The following is a 10,741-nucleotide window of genomic DNA, read 5'->3' on the forward strand; positions in this document are numbered from 1 at the left end:
GACTGTAGCCCACCAGACTCTGTCCATGGAATTCTCCAGGCAAGAATACTGGAGTGAGTAGCCATTACCTTCTGCAGGGGATCTTCCAGACCCAGGAATCAAACCTGGGTCTCCCGCAATGCAGGCAGATTCTTTACCATTTAAAGCACCAGGGAGAACATTTCTGGCTGTCATGACTGGAAAGGTGCAACCGGCATGTTGTAGATGAAAGCCAGGGATGCTGCTAACATCCTAGAGTGCAGAGGAGCCAAGATTTGTCCCTCCCAACAAGCCACTACTGCTAAGGTTGGGAAACCTGGTCTCCCTGGCCTTCCATTTAATTTGTAGGAATCTCCCTCTAGAACAAAGCAACTGAATGACGAATTTTTGTATAATGACTAAGAAACTGCTTACTGAATTGTCTTTTGGGTTTCTTTGGATGAGACAGAAGAACTTTCTACTACAAATAGATGATCAAGAAGGCTTCTGAACATAAACTCATAAACGTGCCAGTGTCCGCCTGCTTCAGAGTTATCTCAGGCCAACCTTTTCTAGGCTTTTTTAGCATGAATGTCCAAAGGAAAAATATACACAAAAAAGAAAAATGTCCTTCAGTGAGGTTTATTAGAATGTGAAATTGTTTCCTCTGGGAGGTGTGATGGAAATTTCATTGCTAAGACCATTAAAAACTAGCCCAGAGTGTAAACTTCGTAGAACAAATTTTGTCCAGCAAGGGGACAAATTCAATAACCTAATAGTCCTTTTCTGTCTTTAATATCGTGTATTTTTCTGATCACTTCTGATGATGCCATTTCACCTTTTGCTTTAATATAGCTTAGTGTCACCCAGAAGATGCTTTGCAATGTCAGGCCAAGCCCATGCAAACTGTTAAATGTCAAAAGAAAATGCATCAGTGTCTCTCTAAGTTCATGGTGATGACATTACCATGTGAAAAAATAAAGAGGGAAATTCTGTCAGTGCAAACATGATCATAAATGCAACATTCATGGCATTAAAGAGAGAGGAAAAGCATATCATGACAGACAGTTTGGGAAATTCCATTGCTGTTTATCAAAATACAAGAGCAGACTTCATTTTAGTAAATTCTACCAAAGTGAAAACTGTGAGTCAGCCACCCCCAGTCATGAAAATCTATTTTATGAATATAGTTTTTACTTTGGGAAACATTATATATTTGTCTTTTAAAGAATATTCATGAAAAGTACGTTGTTGTTATTGTTTATTTGCTAAGTCGTGTCCGACTCTGTTTGCAACCCCATGGACTGTAGCCTGCCAGGCTCCTCTGTCCATGGGATTTCTCAGGCAAGAGTACTGGAATGGGTTGCTATTTCCTTCTCTAGGGGATCTTCCCAACCCAGGAATCAAACCAGCAACTCCTGAACTGGCAGGCAAGTTCTTTACCACTGAGCCACCAAAATGTATCTCACCAAAATGCACATGCCCATGTATAGGTTCCTGATCTTTACCAGGTAGGGACCATGAAAACACAATTACCCCAGATTTCCCCAGCTAAAAAGTAATATAATTTGTGGACAAGAGAAACCTTGGTATGGTGAAACGGAGTCTAATTGGTATTGTGGATGATTTGGGTGATTTTTTAGAACATTCTAATGGTACTTACAGAGCTGAAGTCATTCACTTTTAATTAATTTAAAACTATGAGTCCTTTTTGTAATTGTGTGGACTTTGAAAATGTTAATTTATCGCCTTCACAAATCCCGTTAACCTTATCAAGATGTTTAAAGGCTGCTCTTCGCCATTGTATTTTTTCTCTAACCAGTGAGGGGAGATCGCCCAACATCTTCTCTCCATGAGCTGGCTACACTCTTAAAACTGTTTTACTAGCAAACAAAGTTGGGAATGGAAAAAAGAGAGAGGGTGGAAATGTAAAAATCTTGATTAGAAAGTATAATTTAATAGAACATGTATCGAACCAAATGTATTGATTAATGTAGAAGATATAGTACTTATATTGATTCAAACCAGAGATTTAGTACTAAAAGCTCTGAGCCAAAAAGCTGTTGCAGATTGCTACAAAAGTCAGTTTAATGCTGTCCTTGAGAGTGCCTTCACAAAGAATTTCTTCTAATGTTTGAGGACTAGGTAGAATGCGGTATATGTCAGTTTGATCCCGGAGGGTTTTATTTTGTACTCTAATAGCTGTTACGAGCCTACATTATATCCAAGGAGTAATTTTCCTTAGGGGTGCCCAGCTCGCTTTGTGTCAATATTCTAGCATTTTAAGTCACGTACAGTATATGCTTCTGGGAACAGGGAAGGAGCCAGCCAGACTCATAATGGTCTGCATTCATTAATAAAGGCAGAGGCTTCTGTCCCTCCATCGCCCACTACAGGGAGGCTTCTTTGGCCTTCAGGGACCCGAGCAGACACATTTAAAGAAAGCTTTATTTTGAGTGGGCAGGAGATGAAATGTAGGACTCGCAGGCATTTCCGAAGTCAGCTATATGCCCGAGCACAGGGGTGACCTTAATGGGTCAAAGAAGAATGCAGGTCAAAAGACTTATTATCCAGCCTGTTGGAAACCAATTGCTTTTGTTTAAAAAAAAATAAAAAATAAAGCAGTAGTGCTTAAAGGTGGATAATAATGTAGAATTCTGTTTGCAGCCTGTAACTGCACGACTGTGTTTGTGTCCTGGGATATGCTTCTAGAAAAATAAGAGCATACAGACTATGATAGTGTTTACAGATAAAGGTCCAACCTGGTGATAAAAGGAAGGGTAATATAATTAGTTAATCAGCAATGATTGATTACGGATGTTTGCGTTCTTCAACTAAAGAAAAAACAACATGCTGCCTTGGTGCTGTCACCATCTGTTGAAAGAAACAGCTACATTTAATCTTTCTATTTCTTTTATTTCTTCCCGCCTTGCATTGTTGCAAAGCCACAATTGCCTCCTATTTCCTCTGGTTAGAAAACATCTCATTTAAATTGAGTACAACTCCAGTTTAAATTTGGGATTCTAATGGCGTGGTGAATTAGTGGAAAGCTTGTTATTTTTTTTTTTTCATTCCTTTTTAAAATGGCTCTTTTTCTTAGTTTTAAAAGCTTGTCAGAATTTGAGACAAAGGGCTATAAATAGACAAGTCACAATAAAAATGATTAACATCTTTGAATCAACAGATCTCACAAAACTTCCATTCAGACATAGTTTTTATTTTTATGACTATTGCTACTTAATATTTTGTTGATGCCAACAGAAGGCTACAAAGCACAGACTACGAGACATCATCTCTGCCAAAATACTGGCCAGGCAAGGGTGATCCATGAGCACCACTTTTGGGGTGGGGACTTAATTTTTCCACCCTGGGAAGGTAGACGGCCCTGGTTTTCCTCTGGAGCTTAACTTCATCATTGTTATAGGTGCAGATATTCAAATTCACATCAAGATCTCAGGCAAATGGGATAGTTTGGCCAAGGTGAATAGTTACAGGGGATCATGGGTTTTTATTTTTATTTAAAAATATTTTGCTTGGATTGTATTTTAAATAGGATTAAACCGTTTGACCAGTAAATGTGGTTAGCTCTCAGAGAGAGAGAGGCTGAATTAATCATGTGTTAGCGTGCCAAGCCCAAAATGAGAATTCCAGTCTTGTAAAATGAAAGGCATCTCATATTTTAAAAAGAAATTCATAGTGCTAGAAGGGAATTTTTAAGGTCCTCATCTGTTTTTTAGCTTTCTAAGTTTAATTTCAGGTTTTAGAGGAGAAAAAGAACAAATTCCTTCCAAATGGGGCCCTTTACAGTAAAGAGAGTGGGGTTTTTTGGTGTTCTTTTTGTTTTAAACCTGGCTATTAAGGTATCATACGTAGATGGATTGTCTTTAAAGCTTTAAGGTGTGTTGTGAATTTAATTTTTTTTAACACAAACCCCTCTCGTGTAAAACAACTGTTCATAACTGGGATTAATGGTTTGCAATTTTCAGTTACTTAGACATGGGGTCTCCAAGAGATGGCTTTTTGCAGAGTAGAATATGGCTCTCTGTGGGATTACAGAACTTTTCTTCTCTTCCTACTTCCTTTTCTGTCATCACCCCTCCCTACCGGCGTCGATGCCGCACTGATGTTCTCCTCGATTATGTAAAACACTTTCCCTTCATTGGAACAGATATTTTTTCTCATAACCTGTCATTGCATTAAAGTACTTTGGAGACTGTGAATTGCTGTGTAAAATTGGTGAGATTACCCACTGCTTTGTTCTAGTGTAGTGGTTTCCTCCAGACCTAAAGAGCAGAAAATTCTTACAAGAGAACGCGACTTGAGGATGGCCCAGCAGCATTTTCTCTGCTCTGCTTGTCCCCGTTCCTGTTCTTGCTGCAGGGGTTCACGGCGGGCTCTGTGGTGTGGCTGGCCTGGCGAGGACCACCAAGCACCAGGCACCTGCCCTCTCCTTGGGCTTAGCACTTCTCTGGTCTCTGTTTCATCTTTCCCACTCACTTCTTGTCTCCCTTTCTGAAAAACTTTGTCTGTGATTTTAAAAACACACCCAATTAGGCAGAAGGCTCCCAAGAAGCAACTTCTTGTTTCTCTTATGGGTGGATCTTCAGTGAAGTCTGGAGATGAACACGCTGTCTTTCTCTCCAACCCCTAATCACCAACCTGTGCAGCTCAGACACCCATTCCTTCCTCCAGAAAATGAAATCAGGTCATTCATATTTTCAGTGACTCAAAGTACTGTATGGGGGAGGGGAAGTCACATCTCAGGGATCCTCCAAGGTGGCGAGGACAAACCCTTGAGGACTGGATCAGAATCACCTGAGTTTTTTGTTTGTTTTGTTTTCCATGCAAATATGCCACATTTCCCGGCTTCCCAGGTGGCGCAGTGGTAAAGAATACGCCTGCCAATGCCGGAGACCTAAGAGACCCGGTTTCTGTCCCTGGGTTGGAAAGATTCCCTGGAGAAGGACATGGCAACCCATTCCAGTATTTTTGCCTGGGAAATTCCATGGACAGAGGAGCCCGGTGGGCTACAGTCCATGGGGTTGCAAAGAGTCAGACACGACTGAACACACACACCCATTTCTCACCTTGAGAATCACTGACAGTGGTGGATGCCATGCCTAGGGATGGGAGTTGGGGGTGGGGAACCCTGTTCTCCCCTTCAGCCAATTTGTAAGAAAAAAGAGAAAGACTGACAATGAATGACCTCAGTGATATGCAGGTATCTCCCCACCAAGAGAACTTTCTGCCGTCACCATATTTCATGCCAGATTTCCCATTTAGACGTTATTTATATTGCAGCTCCTTATTTTTGTTGAAGCTTGCATTTCACAAGCCCTACCCTTGTCCTTCTCTCCGATGATTTATATTCTTCTCTCTTAATATGCAAAGCATAAATCCTTTATAGTAGCAACTTCAATCTGTTGCAATAAGTGATTCATATGTAGTTGTTCATTTCTTTGCACCTCTGAAGAGACGTGTAGAGCTTTGGTTTAGGATGAAAGCATCCAAGAAACAACTGTTGCCAACTATTGTGGCCAATTTGTGTTAGATTTCAGTTTTGCAGTTTCTCAGTATAGATAGATAGAACACTGGAGAGATTGTAATATAGCTTCCTTCATTAACCTCCAAAATTCAATTGAGTGTGGAATGTCTGTAGTAAGCACTCCATTGTTTAACATTTTTTTAGTTATTTGGCTGCACCCGAGTCTTAGTTGTGGTATGCGGAATCACTAATTGCAGCATGAGGGATCTAGTTCCCTGACCAGGGATCGAGCCCTGGACCCCCTGCATTGGGACTGCTACTGAACTGCCGGGGACATTGCTAAATATCTTTAAATAATGTTATTAAATTTTTTTTTTTACTTTGATTTTCAAAATCACACATCCTCCTGTCAAAGTTCTACCATTTAGATAGCTACTGTCTCAGCTTCTTGTACTTATTTTCTTAATTTTTTAAATTAAAACTTTGTGTAAGATCAGTCTTGACTGTGAGATATCAAAATGTATGAGAAAGTTTAGACAGATCATTTTGAGTAATTGAATGTTTTCATTGTTTATAACCTCTTTGATCATAATTATGTTGATATTTAGGGGGATAGCAATGTTTTCTTAGTCTCATCAGTTTTTTTTTTATTATCCTTTATGTCTACTTTTGGAGAAAAATAGTTTGTAGAACTATTTATTTAGAATCAATACAAAGGAAAAGAAAGTGAAAGTGACGCTATGGATAGTAACCTGCCAGACTCCTCTGTCCATGGAGTTCTGCCTGTGATACAGGAGAACCAGGTTCGATCCCCAGGTCAGGAAGATCCCCTGGAGAAGGGAATGGCTAGTGTTCTTGCCTGGAGAAGTTGATGGACCGAGGAGCCTGGCAGGCTATAGTCCATGGGGTTGCAAAGCGTCACACATGACTAAGCGATTAACACTTCATTTTTACTTTTTTCCTTTGTATTGATTCTAAATATATACTTCTGCAAATTATTTTTCTCCAATAGGCAGACATAAAGGATCATCAAAATACCAGTGAGACTAAGAAACATTACTAGCCCCTTAAGTATCAATGTAATTATGACCAAAGGAGTTATAAACAATAAAAACATTCAAAGTGCATTGTCTAAATTTTCTCATACATTTTGCTATCTCAGAGTCAAGCCCAATCTTACAGAATTTTTTTTACTACCCTTTATGTCTGCCTATTGGAGAAAAATAATTTGCACAAATATTTATTTAGAATCAATGCAAAGGAAAAAAAAAAAAGAGTTGGCATAAAACTGGTCTGCTCCTGTATGTACTTTAAGGCTAATATCATTAAAAGAAGAATAAAAAAATCCAGCTCATCTTTCACTAAATTAATAAAAATGGTATGTTTTTAAATAAAGGTGAGTGAAATAAAGTCCTCATTATTTGTTGTCCATTTTCTTATAAACCGGACTTAGTTTGAAATAGGGAACAGAAGACCTGGGTCATCTTCACAAGACCCCTGTCTCCCTCACTGGTGCTGTAAGCCCCAGCTGGGCAACGCAAAGCAGCCAAGCCTCTGGCCTTTCACCCTCTACTCACTGGGCAGGCGTTTGGCTAGTTTCCTGGGGAAATGAAAAGATGACAAAGATCTCAAAGACAAAGCCCTCTGCTGAAAATTTTCCATAGCTCCTCCTTACCCACAAGACCAAGTCTGAACTCCTTAGCCAGGTACAGAAGGCTCTTCAGAATCTGGCCCCAAACTTCTCTCTACCTTCATTTCTCATCCACACTCTTGGTTCTGGACACTCAAGAAGATTCCAGCCAATCTGAATGAGCTGCAGGTCCACAAACCTACTTTGTGTGTTCTTGCTTCGTTGCCTTTACCCACGAGTGTCTTTGGCCTGGAGCACCCGCCCTGCATCCCAAATGCCTCTTTGTGTTTCCAGCCTCAACTAAAATGTCCTAAGCTAGGTCCAATGCCTTCCCCAAAGGCCAGGCCAGGTTAGGTGTGCGTGATATTCCTGTGGTCATTTCTAATATACTCCCACCAGGTGGCTTTTTCATTATGTGCCTATGTGACTTTCTTGAGTCCATGAGCACTCTGAAGATGTGAAGGTGTGGACCATCCTTCTCCTTCCAGTGGCCCTTGCCTAGCTGGCCATTCATTTGGCCGGATCCTCTTTGCCAAGTGCTGCGATGCTGGGGCCTGTGGCTGGTGGTGATGCAAGTGTTCAAGAGCTGCTTGTGAAGGAATGAATAAGTGGATGAAGACCAGAATTACAGACACAGGGAGAGAGCCAGAACTGCAGATAACCAGAAGACAAGACCTCAGCTGCATATGATATAAGCACTCGGAGACAGGGGAAGTGGTCTTAGATGGGATGAGCGTGGAAGTGGTCATACTTGGGGACAGATCTCAAGATTCTGGTAGGGTGGGGGGAGGGGGTTGACGGTGAGAGGTGGGAAAACTGCTCAGGGAAGGCGCAGGTGGGGTCGTCTCCAAATTCATTCATTTGCTTGGAATGAACGTCCTTTGGGTCTGTGAGCATCCCCCATGCAGGCCACAGGTCCAGGTCCAGAGCCCGCCCACCCAGTGTTCCCCGCTCTGGACCTGGCTTGTGGTTATAAGTTGCCCGAAAGCCCAGTTTCCCGCTCACAGTTTGGAACCAGGATGTTGACTCAGGAAGGGGACGTGCTGTGTGGATGAAGGGGACAGCACCAAAGTACAACAAGGACTGCGCCTCCTGGGGACTGGAGGGGGGCTGGTTTCAGGCTGCTGGGATCTGCTTCTGTACCAGGTGGGGACCCAACCCCGAGCCCACCCCCAGGAGAAGAGCTGGAGATGTTTCCTGCCCCGTTTGTCAGGTGTCGGCCAGGCAACTCTTTTCCATAAAATCTATATTTAGGGATGGATAGGCTGTCTGTTGTTAAGATGTTCTAAGCATGAGTAGAACAAAAGCATCTGTAATCAACGGAAATAATGCACAGATAAATGCAACTGTTAAAATAGTGTTACCCTCGTGTTTGAAAAGAGGCGTATGCTGATAAGAAGAGATGGTGGAAGGTGAGGGGGGTCTTCTGGGGAGTGAAGCAGAGTCAGAGAAAGGGAAGACCCCCCTGGCCCCACCCCACCCCTCCCTCCTGGCTCTCACTGGGGGTGGGGAGAAGCCAGGCCCCCCCAACCCCAAAGCCCCATTCTTCCAGACCCAGAAACAGTTTTCAGGTCATTGTAAATCAATGAGCATTTATAGATACTTGGTTTGATGAGAATATGATCACTTAAGGTTTTTCTCTCCCCACACCCCCGTTTTCTTTCTCATTACAGAACCATACGATGACCCAACACAGCAGTTAGTGCAAGCACCGTCTCTCAAGGAGAATGACTTTTGTGGCACAAAAAGGGAACATGTTTTACTCTTTGCACGAAACTTTCATTGTTAATGTATATTATTCAGAAACATTGTATTGTACCATAAAACTTGTATTATCAAAACTGTTGGATGTTCATGTGTTTGAACTTTTGAGCACCGGATAGACCCCCTGTATATAAAGTGTCTCACATGTATTATGTCGTCTGATACTAAAATGGTCTTATAAAGACGAGTGGACTTGGGCCCTATTCAGGCAAGATTTAAAAAAAAAAAAAAGAATGTGAGCAAAATGGCTTAAGAGAAAGTATTTTCAAGGAAGACAGATTAAAACAACCCAGTTACACGTGAGACTATATTTGGACTTCCTTTTCTTAACACTTAAGCCTAGAATTTCTCTTTTTTGGTATATCAACGGTTAAACCCAAGACTATTTTTTATTGCTGAAGATTCTTGCAAAAAACCATGAAGAGATGTTCTCACAGAACCCCACAGCTGGGTAAGGCCCGTATATATATTTGTAAGCCTTGCAATGTGACAGGTAGCATCACTATATATGCAATAGTTGTTATGTAGACTGTCAAAGAATTTTTTTTTCCTGGATACATTTTGAAGCTTTGAGTGTTCAAGGTTTTCCTTAATGATTTCACACAGCCAAATTCTTGAATCAGTTGAACTAACCTGTATGTTACTGTTATTAATGTTTACTCTGCGGTCTGAACCTGGAGATTACTGGAATTGTTTTCCAAGAGGAAATAAATTCAGTTTACCATTAGGTATGAGTGTATGTGTGTGTTTTCTTTTTCTAGTTATGTTGCCATTAAAAAAAAAATCTAATTGCACCCCTGGAAATGAGTTCTGCTCTTGAGAATATCCCAGGCACAACCTCAATCATATTTAACCTTTCCACACTAGGCCAAAAGCACCTAGGAGGAGATTCATCACATGGCACAGAGAAGGCATCAGACCTAAAGTACTCATTCCTCTCACAGATCCTAGTAGGTCACATTGTACTGGAGGATTTTGACATCACAGATGGATGTGATGGCTGTTTTCTGCATAATTTGCAGCCCAATTCATGTCATGCTGTGCAAATCTGAACTCAAAGTAGATGGCTGCAATTTGAGAGGCAGTTTGGCTTATGTGTACTTAAGAAGCAGCTTTGTTCATTCAGAAGACAAAGCACAGAGCAGGGAGCCGGGAGCCTGTAAGCGTCGCGCTGGCCCGGAGTGCGGACTCTCGGTGTGGTCTTCTGCACAGCACCCACCTCCAGGCCTCGGTCCCCTAGCCCAGGGAGGTGACATGGATTGGTCATCAGCCTCCATACAGGCACGGGGGTGTCTCTGCAAGACCGCTGACACCACACCACAGCTTGCCACAAAATGGTGAATGAGGAGGTGCTCTCGAATTTCAGAGGTTTTTTTGAGGGAGACAGAAGAGAATTGCCATGTATACATTGAGCCCTGATATATCTTGACTCAAAATCAGTAAGTATAGACTTGATATTAGTGGGCAGCTATCTTCCACCTCCTGCTTCAAATACTTCACCCACTGAGACTCTTTCACCCTCTTTGAAACTCTGACAACCTCAAGCAATTCTTTAAACCTTAAACAAGCAAGAATCTTCATAACAGTTTTTTTGATCAGGAAACTAATGCATGGACTTATTCGTTTTATTATGACCAACTGTCACGAGGGGAACCATGAATAAAACCCAGATACCAGGTATAAGCCTCACCCCATAATCTGTGTCAAACCTTAACCTCCATAAGGATCACCTGGAGGGCTTGTTACTTCACAAGGTGCTGACCGGACACCCAGAATTGCTGAGTCAGTAGACCTGGGGTGGAGTTCAAGAGCTGACAGTTTTAGGATGTACCCAGCTGGGAGCTCCTGTTCCTGATGTAGGGGCCACACTTTGAAAACCGCTGCTCTACCCCATTTCCAAATGA

General features: G+C 41.8%; 1 protein-coding gene across 5 annotated transcripts in view; it reads left to right on the forward strand.

Annotated features, from left to right (window-relative positions):
* Positions 1 to 9,564, forward strand: part of ZNF521 (zinc finger protein 521) — a 312,190-nt gene extending 302,626 nt beyond the window's left edge. For all 5 annotated transcript variants that reach the window (XM_019986858.2, XM_019986855.2, XM_019986857.2 and 2 more), the window contains one exon: positions 8,747 to 9,564. In XM_019986858.2, coding sequence (XP_019842417.2) covers positions 8,747 to 8,776 — 30 coding nt within the window. In that variant the 3' untranslated portion in view covers positions 8,777 to 9,564. The remainder of the gene's footprint in view (positions 1 to 8,746) is intronic.
* Positions 9,565 to 10,741: the final 1,177 nt, after the last annotated feature.

The sequence above is a fragment of the Bos indicus genome, chromosome 24 (genome assembly GCF_029378745.1).
Source record: "Bos indicus isolate NIAB-ARS_2022 breed Sahiwal x Tharparkar chromosome 24, NIAB-ARS_B.indTharparkar_mat_pri_1.0, whole genome shotgun sequence".
In the NCBI taxonomy this organism is placed as follows: domain Eukaryota; kingdom Metazoa; phylum Chordata; class Mammalia; order Artiodactyla; family Bovidae; genus Bos; species Bos indicus.